At 38.6% G+C, this 25,499-nt stretch overlaps 1 protein-coding gene across 1 annotated transcript; it reads left to right on the top strand.

The window, feature by feature from the left end:
- The first annotated feature begins 2,080 nt into the window (after positions 1 to 2,080).
- LOC125269606 (major intrinsically disordered NOTCH2-binding receptor 1-like) lies at positions 2,081 to 21,212 on the top strand. Its single transcript, XM_048192537.1, has 3 exons — positions 2,081 to 2,377; positions 16,001 to 16,231; positions 20,197 to 21,212. Exons 1-3 carry the CDS (start codon positions 2,231 to 2,233, stop codon positions 20,386 to 20,388), a joined length of 570 nt encoding a protein of 189 aa, XP_048048494.1. The 5' UTR covers positions 2,081 to 2,230; the 3' UTR covers positions 20,389 to 21,212.
- Positions 21,213 to 25,499: the final 4,287 nt, after the last annotated feature.

Genomic DNA, 25,499 nt, shown 5'->3' with positions numbered 1-25,499 from the left:
CTGATGAACGTATGCTGAGAGGAACACCCAGCTGCATCACATATATCATGGAGGGGGACCCCCGAGATTAAAGCCCTTAAGGCAGCCATACCCCTGGTAGAATGTGTAAGTGAGATAGCCTTGACCACCCACTTGTTCATTCTCTGCTTAGATGCAGGGCCTCCCTTCTTAGGAGACCCGTAACAGATGAACAGCTCTGTGGACATAAGTGTCTAGTGCCCTAACTGGGCGAAGCAGATTAAGTTTTTCCTGATCTGGACTGGAAAATGGAGGAGGACAGAAGGCCTGCAGTACAATCAGCCCTGGGACGCTGGTGGGGACCTTGGGTACATAACCAGGTCTAGGATGAAGAAAAGCCTTGACCATGCCAGGCGCAAATTCCAAACATGAGGGAGCAACCGAAAGTGCTTGAAGATCTCCAATTCTTTTGAGAGATGAAATAGCCAACAGGAAGATAGTCTTTAGAGTAAGGATTTTCTAGCCCCCTCAGAGGCTAGGCCCACAGTTTCCACAACTCCGGGCAGGGGTGAATTATTATGCTGCCCGCTTGAGACAGGAAGTCCTGTCTGAAGGGGATCTCCATAGGAGAGCTGTCGAGAAGCGACACAAAGTCCGCAAACCAAACTCGGGTCGACCAGAATGGGGCTATCAACATGAGACGGACCCTGTCCCGGCGAATCCTCTCCAGAACTCCTTGGAGCAGAGCAATCGGGGGAAATGCATACAGACGTAGCCTCGACCATGTCTGTACCATGGCATCCAAAACGAGAGGAGCTGGATGAGTCCGAGAAAACCACAATGGGCAGTGAGTTGTTTCTTTCAAAGCAAATAGGTCGACTTCCGCTCGACCGAGGTTTTTCCAAATGAGCTCCACCACCTTGGGGTGGTGTCTCCATTCCCCGGGCCTCGGCCCCTGCCTTGACAGGATGTCTGTCACATTTTGACTCCCACAGACCCTGAGCTGAGCGACCACTCATTATCGCTTAACCATGTATTAGGGCTTTTGTATTGGAAGGCTTTTGTCTTTAAGCCCATTAAAATGTACAAATTCACGTCATTTCATATTAACAATGTTAGGACAACAGTAAAATGAAAATAATAATAATAATCATAATAATAAATAATAAAATTAAGTTCATGGTTCTCTGATGTCAGTTAATAGTCACATGACATGCAGGTAAACAAAAAAATATATAATATATAAAATATAATATATATATTAACTTTTTTTAGTAAGTGTTTTGTTTCGATTGCTTTTTATTTTTAAATTATTTATTTTAAATGTTACATTTTTATGATTTAATTACTTAGCCTTTCATTAAACTCACGAACACCCTGCAGTTCCTTCACAAACCCCAGTCTGAGAAAACCTGACATAATGTAATATTTAATATACTTCATGTTGTTGACAAAGAATGGAATATATTTTCTTTTTCTTTGCATTTTTATATCAATATGGTACAAGATTATCCTATTCGAATCAATGTAAGAGTTTAGTCAAAAATAATCCAAAAATAATCCAAAAGTAGTCAGATTACATTACCATAAATGTGTAATGTAATGAATTGCGTTACTAACTACAATTTTTGTCATCTAATTTGGAATCAGTAACTGATTACAATTTCTAAGTAATCTACCCAGCTCTGCTTGTATCGTTCATATCCTGACCGGAGTAAGCGTGTTTCAAGTTTTTATGGATATATTTCATATACTCTAGTGCTCCAAACAAGAACCGGCATCGTGTATGCACACATATTTCATCATGTCTTCATGCGGTACAATGCTGTAGACTGAAAATTTAAGAATGGGCAAAAAAGTAACTATGCTGTTTTTTGCTCATAATCATATTGAAAATATTATTTGACATTTAAAATGTTGTTCCTCATTTTCAACATAGATCAATAGCTCTAGAAAGTTATAATGCTGTATTTGAAATGTATTTGATTTGTTCATGATAGTTGTTAGTGGTCTCTACTGATGTTTTGTGAATTTGTTGTCATTGGGTTTTATTTTAAAAATACATCAAAGAGACCTCAACTCTGTTTTTTGTTTTAAAGATGGCGGTATTGCGTAACATTCTGCCAGTAGTCAGTGCAGGTGTGGAACTAGCCCTTCACTAGCAGGATAGTGGTATCGCATGGGCTCAGATAGAGTTACATCATGAATAATTACACACTCACACTGAGATCAAACTCAGTAAGGCTCATTTCAGCCTTACACAAGTCACAAAATGGACATAGCCGTCCTGCCAAACAACAATCATCCAGAGAAATTCCTGCAGCTAGATGTGGGAATGCTGCCGGCTACACATGGAATGTTCCAGATTGGTGCTGCGTTGTCTCACCAAAGCCAGTGGCACAACAGGATGTACTTGCAGGTAAACTCTGTTAACATACAGACTCAAGCTGCTGTAGAAACAGTCTGACTGAGGAACAGAATTTGTTATCGGAACAGAATTTATTCAGTCTTTAGTCTTCATTTGCTTATAAAACACAATATAACTTAATACAAAAAAAGCGTATAATTCAATAAAAGGTAATGTTACTTTTTTATGGATTTTATTTTATTTCACCTAATTTAGCTTGATTTAACTCTGGACTTAATACACTCCTTTTAAATTTGTCAAGTAGTACATTAATAAACACTTTTCTGTTTCTTTTGACTTTAGGTGTTTTTTTCAAGTAATGTCTTCAGTTTGGTTTATGTCAGGGCAGTGAGGTGACCTAAAACTGTACATATTCTTAACTGTTGTGTTGCTGTTGTCTTCAAATCTGTCAGTCAAAATCTGTATTCATTGTCATCATTACACATACACTCCTGGTCAATTGGCCTCCCTTCTGACACAACATGCACGATGGTGCCCCCCGATTTCAATACTGAGCCTAATATAGGTAAAAACTTAAGCAATCAGTAAAATTATATGAAAAAAGAAGCTAATTACAAACAATAGGACAATTAAACAACAGAACAAAGACACACATTTTCAGGTAGGTCTAGGTTTAGTCTAGTATTCAAATAAGAAATACTATGGAAATTGATTGAAATCATCAAATATAAAATAAAAAAACACCTTGCCTTTTTGAAAAATATATTTTCTTTTTTTAGTTTTTTGCTTAGTTTTTTTTTTTTTTTGGTTCATCTATATTGACTGTGTCTCCACCCATATTGGTGCTTATCCACCTTATTTTGCAACACGTAAAAGAGTCAGATACGACTGAAAGGCTTAATGAATGAATGTAACTAAAAACAAAACTACATGCATTTTGCAGAAGAACATTGTTTTGTTGTCCTTCAGCTCTGTGTGATTGTGCTGATGAATGTGGTTATCCTACTGCTCATAAAATATTCACTGCTAGGCTTAAAGCTGCAGTCCATAAGTTTTGCCTCTTTGTCGCCATCTCTGTTTGAAACCTGCAGTTGCAGTTGTTTGCTGAATTATCATCTTTATGTGGGTTGTGCCTTGGCACGACTCTTCAGCATGGATGAATCTAATGTTTTCTGTCAGTCACTGCACTGGTGTGGATACTTAGATACGTAGATTGTAGTCATGAAGTATGACCAAAGTAAGAATTTTAACCAGAAAATGTCATTCGAACAAGTAAGTAACATGTCTGCCACTTTTGTTCCGACCAACTGAGAAAAAAAAATTACAATAAATCACGCTGCCATTGGTGAGTAAATCTAACGACTGGTTGGCTCGGATCATGTCAAACCGTGCAAATTATTATTTTTGTTATACTTTGTTCTTTGTTAATGTTAACAACATCAGCATTGCATGACTGTGTATTTAGTGTGTATTAGCATTACCTGTAGATTTCAATTGCTGTACTGTCTAATCTCGAACGTTAATTTGTCATACCATACAATCCGCCATCCAAATGATAAGTTTAATTATTGCAGCTGCGAGAGAAAAGGTTTTTTCTGCGTGAGAAAAGGTTGTACATGATCTGCCTCACATGCCATATAGCCTATAGCCTACAAGCTGGGACTCGTTCTTTATGTAAACAGACATGACGCAATGACGTAAAGACAAACAGCGACATGCTTCAATTTCTCACCAGTACCCCCCAAATTATAAAACATTATTACCGTTGTGAATCGGGCTATGGTAAAGAAATAGTTTTGAACACTGTCTGGTTATGTACTTGCTCAAACATTTATTTATTTTGCATATTTAACAAGTTATGAAGTAAAATATCTAACTTCCACCAGACCACCTTCCATATTCAAATTACAAAAAAAATGGAACTGGTGTTCTGTCAGTCAAGCTTTTTCCATAAGTTGAATAGGGAAGGTGTATGACATAGCGTAAGCATTTTGAACTGTGAGAATTTTACACTTTCTTCGTAAGTAGAATACAGAAAATGGTCTGGCGGAAGCTAGGTATTTTACTTCATAACTTGTTAAATATGGATATTTTTTACACAAATGCATTGTTTCACTTCAGAAGGCCTTTATTAACCCCCCAGAGCTGTGTGAAATATGTTTATGATGGATGGATGCACTTTCTTCAGCTCATACTCGTTGATCCCGCTTAGTGCCATTATAAAGTTTGGATGCGTCAGGATATTTATTAATATATCTCCAATTTTGTTCATTAGAAAGAAGAAAGTCATATAGCCTACACCTAGGATGGTTTGAGGGTGAGTAAAGCTTGGGGTAATTTTCATTTGAAAGTGAACTAATCCATTAAGTGGCTTTCTTACGAGTGTTTGAAGAGCATGTGCGTGACATCAAGGCGTGAAGAAAGCCACTTACTGACGTTGCCACCTTTAGAATATGCGGCTACCACAGTGCATGTAAATGCAAACGTTGCTTTGCTGTCTTAAACAATTTCTGGCAACATTCATGTTAGTCTGATGTGTCTGATGTGCATGTAAAAACGTAATCAGTGTTAAGCTGTCATTTTCCTGCAGCTCCAAAGTTATTTTCAGCTCAAAATGTCTCTGGCAGGATGTAGGTCACATACTCTCTTGGAAGATGCACCAGCTGAATGGTTGCATCTCTCCTGAAAGTATGAGGTATTGAGTCTTGTAGTCTTTTTCTTAATGGCTATGTGTAGAGCTGTCCTCTGATTGCTTTCATTCATTATGCTCTTCTGACAGTGGATGTAATGTAGTTCCCTACCTCTCCTCTCATTTGACTGATGCACAGAAGCCCCTGCCTTCTAACAATCTAGGCTTTTATCTACTGGTGCTCTTCCAGATGCTCTAGAGTCAGCTGGCGAGCTGGATTACAGCTCAAGCACTGGAAAACCAGGCAATGGCAAGCTGTAAAGAGAGAGAGCGCAGGTTATTTTTAGAGACAGACACACACTAATGTTAAAATATGAAAAAGCTTTTGTAAACAGTAAACATTTCTAGTGGCTAGATATGACAGATCCCCTGATAATGCTGAACTATTTGTGTCGGTGTGTTGTGTTTTCACCTGTGGAAATGGCCGGATCCATGTCGATGTAGCTACGCACTATTGCATTGAAGCTTTCAAAGGGCAAATATCCGTGCATAATTTCAAAGAGCAAAACTGCCAGTGCCTAGACATGTGCTGGGCCAGCGTGGAATATCGTGTGCCTTTTGACCTCAAATGGGGTGTACAAATCTGATCCTGTAAGCGAGACATACAGTTTTAGTATTGAGCCATTTTCTAATCAAGAAGACAATATAATGTGATACAAAAGGCACCAAACATGGTTACAGTAACTAAACACACCAACTCATCTTGATATGCACTGCTGTTAAAGGCCTCAGTACTGATGAGATGAGCACAGCAGAAATCAGTTAACTGTGGAGAGTCACCAGGATGTTACCCTCCTGGATATCACCAGAGAAAACTCCACATTCATGGCAGTGTTTGACTGCTTGAACTGCCTAAAACATTAACCAGCGTGCTTTTCTTTTAGTGATGTCATCTGACATCAAGATGAAATCCTCCAAGCACCTGCATGGTTCAGGTTTCTCCATAATGACCATGAAGCTGCTCTCATCCTGAATCCAGTGGTGTAATTTGATGATGTTGGGGCATAAGGGAGCTTGTCCCAACCAAAGCATAAGTGTCACTTCTTCAATCACAGGTTTGGAATGACCAGGCTAGAGAAAAACAAACAACAGTTGTTTGACAGAATGCTATGAGTAACTCTTAAATTAGAAAATGGGCGGATAGACATTGCAGCTTTATGTTTGCTACAGTCTTGCTATAATCTGCACATTTTGCCAAATTACAACATCAAGATAACGGTCCGCTCTGCGGATCCAACGGATCCTGAAAAACACTCACAGAAACAGAACATGAGTCTACAAGTTCCTTTGATTTTCTGATCTGATCTGATCTTCAATTACTTTAAATGATGACAGAGCATAACAGCCTAAAGTCACAATAAATAGACAATAAAACAGGGCAGAAATAACATGAACCAAAGCAATAGCAACTCACCTTGAGGCAGTTGGGATTCTGGATCTGACAACTCTTCTTCAGGTGTTTCTGGCACAAGCGACGACACTGAACCGGCTAAATCTGAGTCATCGGCCGCTTGCTCAATCTCGGAGGGACTTTCTTCCACAGGCGATGGCTTGAGATCTGGACAGACCTGGTCCAACAGGTCCTCACCGGCTCAGAATTATCTAGATCCGGATCAGGTGTAGGAGGCTTGATTTTGTCCGAGTCGTGGCAGGGGAAGCGGTGCTTTACAGTCTCGCATGTCGTCTGGAAGAAGGCACAGACTACTTTTCTCATCCTTCCTTTTTCAGCTTTTTCTAAAATAAAGAAAAATGAATAGCAAACTATTAGAAACATCTCTAACCTTAGATCAGAAACCGATTCAGTTTTCAACAAATTCCTGAAAATGTGACTTGTTTTTATCTGATAAACTGATTCAAGAAAAAAGTAGTTAGTTGCAGGAAGAGAGCAAAAAAACACTACAGATTACTGTGCAAGTTTTTTTTTTTTAAATCACCCATTGATTAATTTGTTAATCAATGGGAGTTGGCTACGCCCCTGCCTTCAGCTTCAGGCAGGAAATCCAAAGTCTTCAACCCTCAGGACGTGAGCTACGGACGGGGCCTACGCCAAAGATCATTAACCTTATATATTCTGCTTGCTGTTTGGTAATAAATATAAGTGTTACGTTATCTTGCCTCCCGAGTCTTTCTGGTAGAACATCATTTCTGGGGTGAAGCTGATCACCAGAGACTCTCTTAACTTCACTGACTCACTGAATAACACAGATGCTGCAGACATGTTGCTTGATTATACTGACACGTGTGTAAACTCTCAAGTGTGAATATACTTTGTGTTTGTACATTTTGTATCTAAGCGTTTAAGTCTAATCACTTTCTGTAGAATCACTCTCTGATTCCTTACACTGGCTCTCACCTAGATTCGTCTAGCTTGTTCGATTTTTCAGGTAAGAGTGGGCGCGGCCATTTGTAATTTTAATTTGTCTGGTTTCCGGTGTCATTTGTTTCCAGTTATTTTTAGCTGTACAAAACAGCTTGTTATGCTGATTGATAATGTAAACTGGTATTTCTTGCCATTTTATTTTATGTATTGTCTTAATTATAAACACAGTGGCTTGTAGCGCAAACAGATTTGCAGTTTACTGCACTTTTATATTCTTGTTATTTCTCTCTGTGATCTTCAATCACAGAAAACAACTCACTGCATTGAAAAATATATTCACATTCACAGCTGCGCTGTGACGTCACACTCAAAATATTCACCATTTTTTCAAATTTTACAGTGCAGTGGAATAGAGTACCTCAGGGATGACGTGTATTTATAGGCCAACCCAGAAGTTAGCTGCGCACAGGTTTCCTCGATCGACAGCCTATGCATTTTTCCTATAGACTTTTGTAAATCGCAAAAAATAAGCTGTGTGTTTAACAAAGGGTTATGACACTTACACGTTTTGTCTATCAAGATAATCTTTACAAGTTAACACAACATTTATACATTTTGAAGCCTAAATAAAGTTGTCAGATATAAAAAAGCTAACAGTAGGCTATAAAGGCACTACAGCACACCATGGTCGTGGATCAACGTCACCACCACCAAGCTTCCTCAAACTTTATTTAAAAAACAACTTTATTTAAAATCATGCTTGCTGATTATGATCTGCGCTGGGTATGAATACATGAGAAATGCTGTCCAAATGTCCTGTTTGTCATGATGACATCTAAAGTCCCCGCCAAAGGAAGTAGTCCCTTTTAGCAATTTGTTAGCAACCGCCATTTTTAAGACACAATAAAGATTTAAAAAATCACAAGCAGGTTATAACTGGTGTATTTTATGTCATAGATCAAAACGTGAAAATATTTAGAGGCTTTGTTAACCACAGACCTTATTTCAGGCAATTTTAGCAAAAACCCATTCAAAAAACCTATAGACTTTAGGCAGTTGGAACCGGAAGTCCTAAAATGCTAACTCGCTTCCGGGTTTAGCCTACAAAAACACGTCAACCCTGAGGTACTCTATGGGCTCGGTACACAAGATGGGGCCTGTGTGCTTCGGCAATGCGAATGTGGGTGATCCTCGTTTAGTTTCCTCGTTTCATTTCCTTGTGTCTTAGCTCCACCCTTTTAGGATGTGAGGGAAGGATACACCTGTGTATCCTTGCTCATGACTCCTCAGGAAGCTTCCTCAATCCTTATTCCTCACCTCCTCGAGATGCAATTAGAGCTTTGACATGTCCTTCAAGATGGCTGAATTAGATTGGTTTCCGGGTCATGGGCTGGAGGACGGAGGAAACGAGGAAGTGTGGATATGAGTATTGAGAAGCACCCTGTGTGCATGTTTACTTCCGCTTATACTCTTCCAGTCTTAGCGGCATTCGCATTTGCTGTTGGGATATCTTTATTGTAATTTAGGCGCTCTATATTCTAGCTGAGCCCCCAGCGTGAGTTTTTTAAGGCAACCATTACATATTAATTCCTTGGCAATGTGTCATGCTGCCACACTATGACAGATATGTATCGCATTTATTTCCCTTTTTAATCAAAATATTCACAAACTTGTTAATATATCATGAATTATATGATATATTAATTAATATATTATAGTCAGATTGTCAAATATGTGGAAGTAAATGTGTTTTGTCATTTAAACACCTTTAATAATCATGTTAGTTGATATAACATTTGATGAGCACTGTAATTCAGAGGAACTGTCAGATTTACATCACGTAAATTCAGCATTTTCCCCTCAATTCATAGTCAATTCAATTCAGAGTATGTGACCGGTGAACTGGGAGAAATGTAAACTTTATTGTTTCATATACAATGTATATCTGATATGAATAAAATATGAATAAGATATGCTCTGTGCAGACAGAAACAGGAGAGTGATAAGGATTAAGTAGTAAAACGTGGAATGAAGGATGTATTCTGTATCGTGAGGGGAGTTTGAGCTGTTAGGTGACCCGGTTGATCTGACAGGTGATGGTGAAGGGGCCAATGAATCTGGGACTGAGCTTCTTGCAGGGCAGGTGCATCCTGATGGGGATGCACCTTGTGGATAGCCAAACCTTCTGTCCTGGTTGGTATGTGGGAGTTTCCTTGCATTGAACATTGGCTTGGATCTTTTGATGCTGCACCTGCTCTCTCTGAACCTGTGGTCGATGAATGGAACATCAGATGGTTCTCCTAACCACAGAAACCACAGAGTTCTACACGTACTCTGCCCAGCCTAGGAACTGGCTCCAAGAGTTCTGGTGGCCATGCCAAAAGGTTCATAGGAAGCGTCCTATGTCCTGGATCCTTCTCTCTGCCTGCCCATTCCACTGGGGATGATATCCAAATGAGAGACTCACAGTCACACCTAGAAGGGAGAAGAAAGGTCTCCACACTCTGGAGATGAATTAGGGCCCTCGGTCTGATATGTTCTTCTGGGATCCCAAAAATATGAATATATGATTGAAGAGAAGTTAAGCGGTCTCGATGGTTGTGGGAAGACTCTTGAGAATGGCTTCAGAGGCATTGGAGGAGGTTGGCGGGTCAAGGGACCACTGTAAGGGACTCACCACCAGATTTGAGGGAAGAATGGATTCAGGTTCTTCATGGGTTTCCTCTGGAGCGTGAAGACAGGAAGACAGACATTCTTGGTACCAGGACGATAGGAAATGAAGAAACTGAATCTGGTGAAGAACAGAGCCCATCTGGTTTGGCAAGGATTCAACCTTTTAGCTTCTCTTAGATATTCTAAGTTTTTGTGATCAGTCAAAACTGTGAAGGCATGTTGAGCACCCTCAAACAAATACCTCCACTCCTCGAGGGCTAATTTGGTAGCTAGGAGCTATCTGTTGCTGATGTTGTAGTTTTTCAGTAGGGTGAGCTTCTTGGAGAAGAAGGCGCATGGATGGAGTCTGGCCGGGTTCCCCTGCTGCTGAGACAGCAACACTCCTACCCCCGTAGTTAATGCGTCCACTTCCACTACGAATGGTTGATTGGTGTTTGGATGGACGAGGAGTGGTGCGCTGGTGAATGCCTCTTTGAGTAGATGGAATGCTTCGGTGGATGCTGAAGTCCAGGAAAGAGACTTGGAGCCAGATTTACTAAACGGGGCAAATTAGCGTGAGAGCGCAATTCCACAAATGCGCCAATGGGAGTGACAAGTTTTGCGCGTGATCTACTGCTGCTGTGCAAATTATAGAACACAGATGCAGTTAAATCATTTACATAATAATCTAACAAGAGGAGCTCAAATTAGCGTTGGGTTGCAAATAAGCAGAGATGAAAGCTCTAGTGTAAGTTCTGCAGGGAAGACTCTAATGTTACGTCAGATCTAACCAATCACTATCGAACACTTGGGTATAAAGCATCGGTACTTACACTTATCTGAGTTTGCAGATGCTGACGCCAATCTCCACCTCCATCCTCCCCACCACCACTAGGATGGTCCCTGTCCATACCCCTGTGGGGGTCGGCTATGCCTCTGCCTTAATTCCGGGCAGGATATGCTGAGCCTACAACCCTTTGGATGTGTGCTACGGACGGGGCCTACACCAAAGAACTTTATCTTATTCTGTAGCTTACTGGTTGTTAATAAATTTCATTGTTATGTTATCTTGCCTCCCGAGTCTTTCTGGTAGAACTGATGCTGATATTCTCATCAGGTGCGGGTCGACACAGGTGCAACTTGTTACATGTATAATCTGCCAAACGTACACATATATATAATATCATTTATATATATATATATATATATATATATATATATATATATATATATATATATATAGGCCAGCATGGCATGGCAAACGTTAAGTTCGGATAACGTCTTCCTCTGGTATTCCAAATAAATTAATACGAGTGGAAAATATTTTTTCCTTTCTATCACAGGCTCTCTATTCTCTGCGGTGTCTCCTCCTAGCAGCAACAATTGCAGCCATGTTGCAACATGGGCTTAGACATGCTTTTCTTGGGCAGTAAATAATGGCGCAAATAACAGTAAATTGACAAGCTCAAATATTAGTAAATCATGTTGTGTGATTCCTTTAAATACTCTCCTCCCATAATTTTGAAAGGGAAACTCCTATAAATGCATATGCAATAAGGTCAGCCACAAAAACAACTCAGTCCATGCCTTTTCAGTGCTAATTTTGCACTGCGTGTCTTTAGTAGTTTTTTAATGCCAAAAGAGGGTTTGCGCTGATGCAAGCTGTTAGTAAATCTGGCCCTTGGGCTTGCCTTTCAACAGGTTGGTTAGTGGACTGGTAATAGAAGTTCTTAATGAATCATCTGTAGAAGTTTGCAAAACCAAGGAAGCACTCGAGTTCTTTAATGGTGTTAGGTATAGGCCAGTTGTGAACTGCTGCCCCCTTCCCCTCATCCATCTGTATGCCTTGCTTGTAGATGTGGTATCCAAGGAGCTGCACTGAGGTCTGATGAAAAGAGCACTTCTCGGCTTTTAGGAAGAGTTGGAACTTTCTCAGGCATTTCAGGACTTCGGCAATGTGGTGGCGGTGTTTGGCCAGGCTCCGGGAGTAAATAAGGATGTCATGTATGTATACCAGAGAAAATAATATGAGTAAAACCTACACACCGATTTATTTTTACTTGGCTATATTAAAAACTGTTTGCATTAACTACAGTATTAATTGCAACTATTTATTAAGATTACATTTTTACAGCTTCTTTATCCATTCTGGTGCCATTTATGAGCTTGTCATTAGGCCCTTAATTGGATTGGAGATGAAGTGTGCAATGTGCTAGTGTGGAATGGCCATGATCACAAATGCTATGCTGTACCCATTGTACATTTTTTTGCATCAGTAAAACAATATATTTAGAGTTGGTTATGTGATGTCAACATTAAAATCTATTGCAAATGATGCACTATAAGAAAAAAGTTTTAGGTATCAAGATAATATTGTGCAAGAAACAGTGTGAAAAGTCTTTTTTACTCAGTCTGCAACTGTAATCATAATTTGTGTGAGAAAGAATAAAAGTATTGTATAGGCACGTTTTCTGGAGTTTTGCAAAAATTTAAAAAGAAAAAAAATATATTTTTCACGAAAAGTGTTTTCCATGAGACTGGGTTGCATGTACACTTTAAAGAAAAAAGCCCAAAATGTCTAAACACTAAGCTTTTAATAGTCTTGACTGGTCAAAAAATAGCAAGAATTCAGCAAATGCACTTCTGAGACCATATGTGCCACCTTTTGCTTGTTAACATTTGCTGCAGTGAACTGTTTAGGAAATTGACTTAAATACAGTCAAATGACCCTTCGCTAAGCCAGACCCTTCGCTAAGCCCGAAAAATGCTCAGGCCAATTGTGGTTTAGCAACCGTAACAAGGCACGGGAGGTCTGTCAAGCTTTCGAGCGAGGGAAACATGCTGAAGCGTTGTGCGTATGGATTGTGTAAATCTGATACCCGGTATCCTAAAAGTTTGGATGGGGTGGTGGAATTTTTTCCCTTCCCGAAACCTAAAACTCAAGTGGAGAAATGCCTGTGTTCTGAAAATTTGTGCTACCCTGTCAGATTTTGCTGCCTCCCACTGAAACAGTAGGTAGCAAAATCTGACAGCGAAAAATGCTACCTATCAGATTGTGCTTCCAGCATGATATTAACATGGTTTATGGCTTTATTAACATGTACACCTACCCCAACCCTAAACCTACCCTTATAATAGTGGTAGCACAATATGATATAGCATTAATCGTTAGAACAAGTATAAATTGATAGCGAAAAGACTGATCAGATTGAAAAGATCAGATTGTGCTTTATTAATGTCTACACCTACCCCAACACTAAACCTACCCTTACAATAATGCAAATACAGTAATTTTGTGTTATTTATCATGACAACAATGATGTAATATTGATGTGCGCACATGCAGTAAGCCCGGGTAGGACAATCTGACGGGTAGGTTAGCTAGCTAGCTAGCTAACTCAGCACATCATTGCTTGGAAATAATGACGGTTCTTTGTTCATAATGCATATATTTGAACGTAAAATAAGATTATTAAAGGCAAGACGGAGTAGCCTGGTGCTAAAAATATAAGCGGGAGAATGTTATCATTGCAAAGTGGTCAGGCAAATGTCTTGTGTTTATGCCACAAGTATGGATAAGCTGTTTGGTTTATAATTATTAGGTTATTTTCACAAATTTCACTTAACCTGCTGTGGATGAACAAAGCTGTTCCTCAATTTATGTGTTTCCAATTTGAATGGTCAGCATATGAGGCGGCTGCTGCTTGCGCTGGGAGCTTTAGCTTCAAATTATTTTCTAATCAGTTGTATATTATGTCATGGAATGCATACTGCAGTCCCTTTTGTCTTGCTCTCTCAGATATTTCAGCTGTTCGCCAAAAATGACTAATTATCTCCTTGGAAATGTCTGACACTGGTGCACACGTACTGTAATAGACTTGCCAGGCGCGAAAGCTTGACAGGTGTAGCAACAATATCTAAGGAGGGCGGGGCTTAGCGAAGGGTCCATTATATAGTTAAAATATTTGATAGAAAATTCAAACTAACACATGTCTGGGTGTACAAAATTTTCCTAAAATATCTTCTAGGATCTTGTTTCTACAAAAATAGCCTGCTACCTGAACCAGCTAATTAAGATCTTTAGGATTACTAGGAATGTATCTGAAATTGCCCACATATCCTCATTTATTATTGGACTAATATAGTGCACTATATGAATGAATGAACGCCGGAAGTACTGTGGACGGCATCTCCTGGTAAGATGTGGAAACTCCGGATGTACACTCGTTATTAAAGGGTTAGTTCACCCAAAATTGAAATTTCTCTCATTAATTACTCACCCTCATGTCATAGTAAACCCGCAAGACCTTTGTTCATCTTCAGAACACAAATAATGATATTTTTGATGAAATCTGAGTTTTTTTATTATCTCCTATAAAAAAGTAACGATATTACCTCATTCAAGGTCCAGAAAAGTAGTAAAGACATTGTTAAAATAGTCAACATGACTACAGAACGACATGAGGGTGAGTACTTAATTACAGAAATTTCATTTTTGGGTGAACTAACCCTTTAAGGTATATTATGGAATTGAATGAGTCCATTCGATAATGTCCACTATTTTGGAGACCACTACAAATGGTGTTGTTTCCTCAAATAGTGCACTATAATAGTGCTACATCCCATGCAACACGACACCTGACAGATGCGCTTAAAGTGTGTAGAAACAAGCTAAACTGCTGAGGTTATTTCCCACATTTTTTTGTGCAAAGTTCTCCATTGCTGTCAATGAAACATTTTTGACATTATAGACAGATGCAATGAGCATGGGGATTTTATAGTCATGATTATATATTTGTGTATAGTTTTGATATTATGACATATATGTGTCACGTTCACATGGACTTTCAGTTTGTTTGTTTTCATTTTGTCACGTGTTCCTTTGTTCTAGTTTCCCGCCACAATCAGTTATTATGGACACCAATTACATTCATCACAGCTGTTCGTTATTTGAGTTAATCAGTTGGTGTATTTAAGTTCCTGTTTGTGTTCAGTTGTTTGTTGGGTCTTGTTTATGGAAGTGATGTGTTGGTGCATATTCTGCTCTGGATTCTGTGTTTCTCCCTGTGGATTATCAAGTAAAGACTTATTTAACTTTACTCGTCCTCATTGTGTGTTTGATATACCACCATTACATAACAATATGTTGGGGTATGATTTTTAATTTAAACAGCCACAATCATTTTATTTACATTAAACTATTTAGATTTTTGAGCAGTAACCCAACCCCTACCCCAAAACGTATCCATTTGAATATTATGTAATATAAAACACAGGATATAACAGGTAGAATCTGATCTGAATCTGATTCTAGAGTTTCATGATAGAACTTTGTATTTTAAACCCCGAAGTGGGTAGGTTTCAGGTAGGGGTCGAGTTAGATGTTCCAAAATATCTATAAAAGTATAAACATTTTTAAAATCATTTCTACTTTTATAAATGCATGCAAATAATTAAATGCATCTTGATCTGACGCATAAGGCAGCAACTGAAAGTAAGGGCGTACCCTCTTGCGTGTCAAAAAATGATGCTACCCTGTGTGTTAAATAGTAAAGCCAAGGGGTCCTACAAGCGTCAATTTGTGACAAGTTGGTAGTGAACGTGTTGTTATTTCAATACATCATTTCAATGTTTTTGCTCACATTATCAGTTAAGTTTAGAATAGGGTTTAACGTAGGGCTATCCAATCCTACTCCTTGAGGGCTACTTTTCTGCAGAGTTTAGCTCCGACCTGCTCCAACACACCTTTCTGGAAGTTTCTAGTGATCCTAAACACATTGAATAACAGGACCAGGTGTGTTTAATTAGTTTTGAAGCTGCACTCTGTAGGAAGGTGGTCCTCCATGACAAGGACTGGACACCCTAATTACAGCATTCACACAAAGCTGTGCTGCAGCATGACTATGTTGATGCATCTGTTGACTGGCATGGACCAACATGGGATTTCACTCTAGCCAAAGATTGTTTTTTTATTGAAATTCCCTCTTCATAAATCCCACTGTGTTTTGTGTAGGGAAGGGAGAGAGGAAAGGAAGGAAAGCCACCAGCAGACAGTCATGTGTTTGAAGACAGAGAGCTGGAGAAACACATCACTCCTCAAACTCTAAAACCAAAGATAAAGCAGAATCCTCTCTATTCTCACATCAACATCATCCACACGGAGGAGAACAAGTCCAAACCATCCTGGACCATTCAGGACTATGACAGACACACTGCACACAGTCAGCTGGCAGACTATATGAAGGTACTACTTCAGCCCACACAGACAAATGCATACTGGATATTGCAATCTGAATAACATCACATTATAAGAATGTGATATTTGACAGTTACTTTAAAAGTGTATTCCACTACATGTTACAGAATACATGCTGTAAAATATAATTTGTAACATATTAGATTACTCAAGGTAAGTAATCTAATTCTTTGGATTAATTTTCCCTCACTGGTAGATTTTTTTTAATCAGACCTTTTAAATTGAGAAAAAAAAAAAAAAAAAAAAAAAATTATATCAAAACCCCCCAGAGTGTATAAAACAACAACTTTTTCTGAATGTACATGGGTTTATTTTTATAGAACAAGGCAAAAATATATATAATATATTATTTGTACAGTATGTCTAATGCATTTCTCATATAAGCATTCTTTATTCTTGAGACTGCAACAAAAACTAATTGAACAGATTCTGTCTCTTTGTAATTGCAATGGAATTTACTCAGTGACGTCTTATCCTCCTTTTATTTTGTTAACTCACTGGAATGTTATTTTATACATATTAAAATTTTCTTCTTGTTCAGTCACTCCTCAGAATGCAGAATCAATACATTTTCTGGCTGAATATTAAACTAAATATTAAACAAATGACAATAAAATCCCTTCAGTAATGTAAATACTTTTAAATGTAATTTACCAGTCATTTCAATTGTTATATAACTAAATAAAGTTACTCATATTTTGTATTTTAAATATAAAACTCTAATACAGCAATAGGGGGCATATACTCATGATGAGGGAAGATAGAGTTAGTAAGAGGGAGAATTTAAGAAAGATTATAGAAAAAGCGATATAGTCAAAATTGTACTTGTACAAATATGCGTGCCGCTTTGGTGCACTGAAAAATTATCTTATCCTCCTAGGGCCCAGGAATAGACTTTTGTCCTCTGTAGTGGACATTATATTTTAGTGATTTTCTCTGACATCATACAGGTCACAGTTTTAAGTCTGGATATCATGTAAAGAGCACATTCAGGGCTTTGCAGAGATACCAAATTTTTAGAGGTTTCGCCATTACAACAACAGCTTCTTGGTCTTTAAATATCACTGAAAATGAAAATTAGCAGTCTTATGAAAATATGATAATATTTTGTAATTATTATTTAAATCGGATTCATTTTCAAATTGTTTGTTATAAATCACCATCTCAGGAAAATGTTATGGGGTTTCAAATCAAAATATGACTTTCTGTTTCGAAACAGGACATTGATTTCATACATGACCTCTGTAGAGGACAACAGGACTTAAATCATGTTTATCAGGCATTTTAGGAGATACAACAAGTGAATAAGGAAATAAATTATATATCAGTATTCCTATTAATTATTAGATATTATTATGAAAATGTTGCCAATTATTACTCCCATGTTACTCTGCATGTTGCTCTAAGAACACATTAATATGCAAATTAGATACAGTGTATAGATACATTGTATTGAATAGGAAAACCCATGTATGGCTGTTTTACCCACATATTGCATAAAGTAAAATGGTATACCAATTAATTCCTTTATATCTTTCATAACATAGTTGAGAATCATCTTTATACAAAGTTTGATGGTTAAAAATAATCCTGAAGCCTAAAAAGTGATTACAGAGGACATAGCATAACATATGAATAAAATATAAGTTTTCAAAAATGTTATTTTTTCATTTGTTTTTTATGCTCTAAGCAATATAATGACGTGAAAAAAATACTGTCTCAGGACGATATGTCAGTTTTTCTTTTCTCTTTCATTTTATTTGGCCAACAACACAAATCAATAGTTATTTAAAGAGGTGGTTCATAGTAATTTCACTTTTTTAACTTTAATTAGTTTGTAATGTTGCTGTCAGAGCATACACAATGTCTGCAAGGTTAGGATGCTCAAAGTTCAATGCAAAGGGAGATATTTTCTTTTAAAGAATTCTATGTTTAAGGACTACAACAAACGGCTGGTCGGGACTACAACGAGCTTCTTCCTGGGTTGGTGGCATCACTTACCCTAAAATTTACATAAACCCTGCCCCCAAGAACACGCAACAAAGGGGGCGAGGCCATGTTATTGCAATACAGTGCATAACACAAATGCAATAGCATGTCAAAAGCAACATGACAAATTATAACCGTAATGAAACTAAACTATACCTGTTCTATCTTCATGCAGCAAATATTCTCTGGCTCTGTAGGCATCTTACAACAGTTCCCACACGAGCGATTTATAGATTATCATGACAGAATATGCAATCAATAACTTTAGGATAGTTAAGTCCACATCAGCTACATAAATTCATCAACTAACCATTCAGCAAAGTCCTGTTGCATTCTACATGTTGTCACTTCTTCTTGAGTCTCTCCATCATTGTCTGATTCCAGTTTGAACATAAAAGGCTGAACAGTTTGTGACATTTTCAGCGAGTCTGAGGTAATCTGCTGCTAGCAAGAGCTCCTGAAACTCTGCCCTCTTCTTGAAAGCAGCAGCTCATGTGCATTTAAAAAGATATACACAAAAACTGAGTGTTTTTGCTCACCCTCAAAAAGTGACAAATTTAACATGCTATAAAAAATGATCTGTGAGGTATTTTGAGCTAAAACTTCACATACACATTCTGGGGACATCAGAGACATGTTTTACATCTTGTAAAAGTGGCATTATATGACCCCTTTAAATATGACTTAGGTTCATATGTTCACCATGCGGTCATATTATAATTATTAAATTATCTTAAATCCTCCTCATAGTATTTTAAGTTTCGTCTGGGACAGAGGACGTTCAACTGCAGCAAGCCCATTGATTTGCCACTTAACATCATATTGAGCAAAACCCAACACAATGGTACAATCTACAATATTAGCCTAAAATCAGTTCACACATAGGTTTATCACCATGTTAGTTGTAGTGGTTGACTTACTATCCAACAAGCTACGGTATTAAACAAGCTAGGTAACGTTATAATCTCATGGAAATAATAATTCTGGAAATATAATTCTCATGGAAAAACACTTTGGTTATCATCATTTTTTGTCATGACTAATTTATTAATGACTCAGCAACATCTATATTAAAGAGAAAAGAATCACTTCATCCATGTTTAAAGTGAATAAAATAGCCTTGACAGCCTACTTACTGGAGTTCCACAACTACTGAAGAACTTTGTTCTCTCCCACCAGCAGTGGACTAAAGCACTGTGAGACAATAGAGGGGGGACTCAAAATGTTTCTTAACTTAAAACACATTTTGTCTGAAGGGAATGTATCAGCTTACAACTGTAACCATGATTCCCCGAGAAGGGGAACAAGACACTGCATCTCGTTGCCATAACTTGGGCTTGTCTGCACATCTTCTTCTGACAAAAAAAGTTGATGATGTGTATCACAGGCTCCTTCTTATACTCACAGGAGCTCTGCTAATGATGTCATGGACTGTCGTCTGCCAATAATATCTAGAAACTGTTCACGCTGAGGGCGTTCCCCATAACATCAATCCAAGAAGCAGTGTTGAGTTCCCCTTCTCAGGAAACCATATGGTTGCAGTCGTAGTCTTGAGACATTTGTGCATTTTGGGGGTGGAGCAATGAAGGGAGGTGTGTTTTTTGCGTTGATTTCAAACATGTTTCTCGGAAATCGCTTACTGCACCTTTAAGTGCTACTGGCTCTGTTATGTGATTATGACACTTTAACCATGACAAACGTGTTCTAATTAACACATTCTGCTTATCCTGTATTGCAATTTGATCACCCAATATAATGGTCAACATCCATTTTCAACATTATTTGGTAACTATTTAAAATAAGACCTCATTTGTTAACATTAATTAAATACATTAATTATCATGTAAAGTTAAATATAAAAGATCTAGCATTTGCTATCACAATCTGAAATTTCACACTGTTTCCTTTTAAAATGCAGTGAACTCAGAAAGAATAATGTTCTGAATGTGTCTTGTGTCCTTCAGGAAGACCCAAGAGAGCTGAGCTTCTGGCTGGAAGATCTCTACACCCCTGGCTATGATTCTTTGCTCAAGAAGAAAGCAGCTGAAATTAAGAGGAACAAAATTTGTAAAACATTTGTATTCATCATTCTGTTCGTTTGTGCAGTAGTGATCATTATTACTGTGCCAATAATGGTAAAACAATCAAGAAACTGATGGACTCCACTTACTCCACTTCTCTTACTTACTCCACTTACTCTAGTCTGCATCCATTCCTACGGCAATCTGACAGTTCAGCTGAACAACAGCAAACACTTCACATCATGTATATGTCATATGGTATAGAGGGGTGGGTCAATATGATAACTGGTATACTTTTTTTTTAATCTAAATTGCATTTTGTCTGTTGTTATTAATCCACAAGTTTTGTGGTGTAATAAAAAAGCAATCCAAAAAATATTCTGTTGGGTTATAATGTTTATTACTATAATAACGTAGCCAGCTGGGTTAAAAAGTAGTAGTACTGTAGTTTACTGTTGTAGTTTAGGCTTAAAATTGATAGGTTAGTACCTTTTGGAAATAATCCATTAACCCATTATGAAATTAAATTATAAATATTATTATTTAAGAAGTGCAATCTTCATGTGAATAGATGTTCTGTGAGTCTGAAATGCACACTACTATGCACACTAGTTATGCCTCCCACAACAGAAAAATGAATGTCTCAAATGGATTTCACTGATACAGCCATTTAATCCTTTTGATAAATTTGGTAAGGCAAAATTATATTGCTCTCAAAAACGGCTATTACTGAAACATACAATTAATTATACAAAGAAATATTGGCCTACCGTGCAGTAATACCGGCTACAAAACAAAACACACATCCACAAAAGGAGAAACTGATGTGGGTGAATATTCAGTTTGTGCAGTGCTTGCTTTCTTTATCCAAAATGAAATGCATTATATGTATTTGTCAGATAAACAGATTTGAGTTTTATATGTAGCAACCAGAAACATTTTTCATCCGGTTGTGTGCAACTTAATGTACAATATGTTCAAGAGAAGACTATATTAGGCTAAATACCAAAAAGTGGGGTCTATTTTTATCTGTTTTATTTTGATAAACCTGACACAATATGACATTAAGATTTAAGATTATATGAATATATATATATATATATATATATATATATATATATATATATATATATTTTAGTTTATACTTAAACTACATTTACGAATTTGCATTCTGCTTAAGTATTATCTGTCAAAATTTTGATGTTCTGTAGTAATAGCTTTTTTTTCATTGTTGTTTTTGTTGTTCCATTTGTTCTGTGAAAAAGCAAAAACACCAAATAAATGTGTAATTTTTTATGCCATGTGTAAATGTGTAAATTCTATGCCATTTTGTATTATAAATAGTGTGAGTGTGTTCACACTGAAAATTCCAAAAAGAAAAAGTGCACTTTAAATACCCAGATGATGCATTTAATTAACCAAAAAAAAAAATAATAATAATAATTATGGAATGCTTATTGAACTCAACTGTCGCAGCTCTAACTACATAGCAGAGGGGACAGATTCAAATGTTAAATTACAAAATAAACTTGTGGAGTTCACACTGCGTGGTGCATAATTATGTATTACTGCATAGTGTATAGCATAGCATAATTGAAGGTGTCCGAAAAAAATGTAAACTTATGTCAAAACCTGCGTCTCATTTCGGAGGCTGCATCGTCCGTGTCACGGGTAAAGAAGGCTGGATACAATTGCAAGTTAATATCTCTTTATTAGAGCTTCACGCCAGATGATAGTAGACAAACAAACACACACAGTAGCAACACAGACAGCAGGAGAGGGGTAACACAGGGACTTCGATGAGCGGTAAATGTCCGTGGTGAATGGTGATCCGAGAGGTGAGTCCGTGTGTCCGTGTGATGATCCGTGAACGTAATCCAGAACGAGTAATCCAATGAAACAGACAGGAACCAGGAAACAGCGACGAGAAATCCAATCCAGGAACGTACAACACAAGAATACAACGGGACAAACACCAGGACTCCAAACAACGATCTGACAAACATGAGACGAAAGACAAGGCGTTAAATAGGCAGGTTGTAATGATCCACAGCTGCCGCTGATCAGTAATCACTGATCACCCCAAAACCTTCACACAGACAACAGTATGAGACAGCGGATTAGTGAACCGTGACAGTACCCACCCTCCTAGGAACGCCTCACGGCGTTCCCAGAACTCCTTACCTGTTGATTGTAATCATCAATAAGGGAGTGATCCAGAATGTCCCTAGCAGGAACCCAACTTCTCTCCTCCGGACCGTAACCTTCCCAGTCCACCAAGTACTGGAATCCGCGTCCCCTCCGCCTAGAGTCCAGAATACGATTGACCGAATAGGTTGGTTCCCCGTCTACGAGTCGTGGCGGTGGAGGAACCGGAGTAGGCGGATTAAGATGAGAATGGAAAACAGGTTTAATTTTGGACACATGGAAGGCGGGATGAATCCTCCTGTACGCCGGAGGCAATTTGAGGCGGACTGCCACTGGACTAATAATTTTAGTGACAGTAAACGGGCCGATGAATTTGGGAGCAAGCTTATTGGCAACGGAACGGAGCGGAATGTTCTTAGTAGAAAGCCACACTTTTTGACCCACGACGTATACGGGAGGCTTCGACCGGTGGCGATCAGTCTTAGCCTTGGTACGCGCCCTCACTTGCAGCAGAGTCTCGCGGGCTCTGTTCCAAGTTCGGCGGCACCTCTGGACGAAGGCGTGAGCGGAGGGGACCGCGACTTCGGATTCCAGACTGGGAACCACATCCACCGGGAGGCCATGTAACCATAAGATGTGATCAATGACCGTAACCGCTGTCTCCTTAGCAGAAGGTAATTTGGCTAAGGGTATAAAATGGGTCGCCTTTGAGAATCGGTCCACAACGGTCAAAACAACCGTGTACCCTTGGGAGGGTGGGAGGGCGGTTACAAAATCTAGCGCGATATAGGACCAGGGTCTCGAAGGGACAGACAGAGGTTAGAGTAACCCATCTGGAGGGCGGTTGGAAGTCTTACCAGTGGCACAAACTGAGCAAGCCAAAACAAAACTGCGAATATCACGAGCCATAAGTTGGCCACCAGAATCGTTGCTTGACCAAAAATCTGGTTTGATTAACCCCTGCATGACAAGCCACGTTGGAACAATGACCACACTTGATAACGCAGGACCTTAACCCCTCCAGCACAAACAAATGGTTCGGTGGGCATCCGAGCGGAGGCGTTACCCCTTCTAAGGCCGCTAGGACCTTCGATTCGACCTCCCATGTAAGAGTGGAGACCACTAATGTCTCGGGAAGAATACACTCGGAGTGGACGGGCGTTCGGAAGGGTCAAAAATACGAGAAAGAGAATCGGGCTTGATGTTTTTGGAGCCCGGGCGCTAGGATAGAATAAAGTCAAAACGTCCGAAAAAAAGTGCCCACCGAGCCTGCCTGGAGTTGAGCCTTTTAGCCGAGTTCAGTACTGGTAAAAGTAACAAGAGTTCAGTACAGTAACAAGAGTTCAGTACATGGAAAAGACATACATTGAGTCTCAAACTCCATTGTTTCCTCCTTCTTATATAAATCTCATTTTTTTAAAAGACCTCCGAAGAACAGGCGAATCTCAACATAACACCGACTGTTACGTAACAGTCGGGGTGAACGCCCCAATATTTGCATAATGCCAGCCCATGTTCCCAACATTATAAAAGGCATTAGACAAGGGCAGCCAGTTAACGTCTGGATCTGTGCACAGGTGAATCAACAGACTAGGTAAGCAAGCAAGAACAATAGCAAAATATAGCTGCGAGCAGCGATGGCGGGCCCAAGCCCGGTGGCACCGCCACCCCGGTGGCTTCAGGGCAACTGTGCACAGCGGGCAATAGGCATTTAAAACGGTTAAACATCAAAGGACTATGTCAAATTCACTCCACATTTACTGCACTACAAGGTGCCGCTATAGAGCCCCTCCTCCCTGGCCATTTTCAAAGGATTACATGTGCCAAGTTTTAACATTATTCTGATGAATTTTGAAGCAAATCAGGTAAAAATAAGAGGGTGATCTCAATGTATGCTGAAAGTGACACATTTTCTGCTTCCAGTTGGTGGCGCTATGACTTTGAATCACAATAGTCACATCCATGTGATCAGCCTTGTACAACGAAGACTAAGCCGAAGTTTCATCAAAATCAATTAATGTATGCAGAAGTTATAACACTTTGTTTCCCTTTTCTTGCCATAAATTCGTTGCCTCGCCACGGCCAAACCGTTTGAGATATCCAAAATCCGTTTGCAATTAAACAACTTCAATGTGTTAGCAACAAGTTAAAAAAAGCTTGGTATAAATTGGATAAACCCTGTAGGAGTAGTAGTATAAAATTCATAGCCTGTTTTTTCAAAAAATTAACATTCAAACCAAAATAGCCGACTTCCTGTTGGTCGGAGCTAATGAATGTAAATTAGAAAATTGTCCGGCTTGATGAGAACAATATGTGTACCGAGTTTGGTGACTGTAGGAAAAACTAACCCCCCACTTTTGTCAAAAGGTGGCGCTACTGAGCCCCTCCACCACGCCCATTTCTATGGCTTTGTCCATGTCTACTGGTTGACAATATTGATGTGTGTGTCGAGTTTCATGCAATTTGAAGCATGTTAAGAGCCTCAAAAACACTCAAGATTATTATTAAAGTTTGATGTGTTGCCATGGCAACAATATTTCAAATATCAAAAATCCTGTCATAGGTCTACATCTGCTGTGTATTGACATTACACTGATGAAGTTTGAAGCAAATCAGGTAAAAATAAGAGGGTGATCTCAAAGCATTTCAAAAAGTGATACACTTCCTGCTGCCAGTTGGTGGCGCTATAACTTTGACTCACAATAGTCACATCCATGTGATCAGACTCCTATAACGAACACACTCGTGAAGTTTCATAAAGATCAATATATGTATGCAGACGTTATAACACATTTCCTGTTTCCTTTTTCTCGCCATAAATTCGTTGCCTCGCCACGGCCAAACCGTTCGAGATATCAAAAATCCGTTTGCAATCAAACAACTTCAATGTGTTAGCAACAAGTTAAAAAAAGCTTGGTGTAAATTGGATAAACCCTGTAGGAGTAGTAGTATAAAATTCATAGCCTGTTTTTTCAAAAAATTAACATTCAAACCAAAATAGCTGACTTCCTGTTGGTCGGAGCTAATGAATGTAAATTAGAAAATTGTCCGGCTTGATGAGAACAATATGTGTACCGAGTTTGGTGACTGTAGGAAAA

The sequence above is a fragment of the Megalobrama amblycephala genome, linkage group LG6 (genome assembly GCF_018812025.1).
Source record: "Megalobrama amblycephala isolate DHTTF-2021 linkage group LG6, ASM1881202v1, whole genome shotgun sequence".
NCBI lineage: Eukaryota > Metazoa > Chordata > Actinopteri > Cypriniformes > Xenocyprididae > Megalobrama > Megalobrama amblycephala.
Note: the sequence above shows the minus strand (reverse complement) of the source record. Positions and strands in the feature narration are given on the sequence as shown.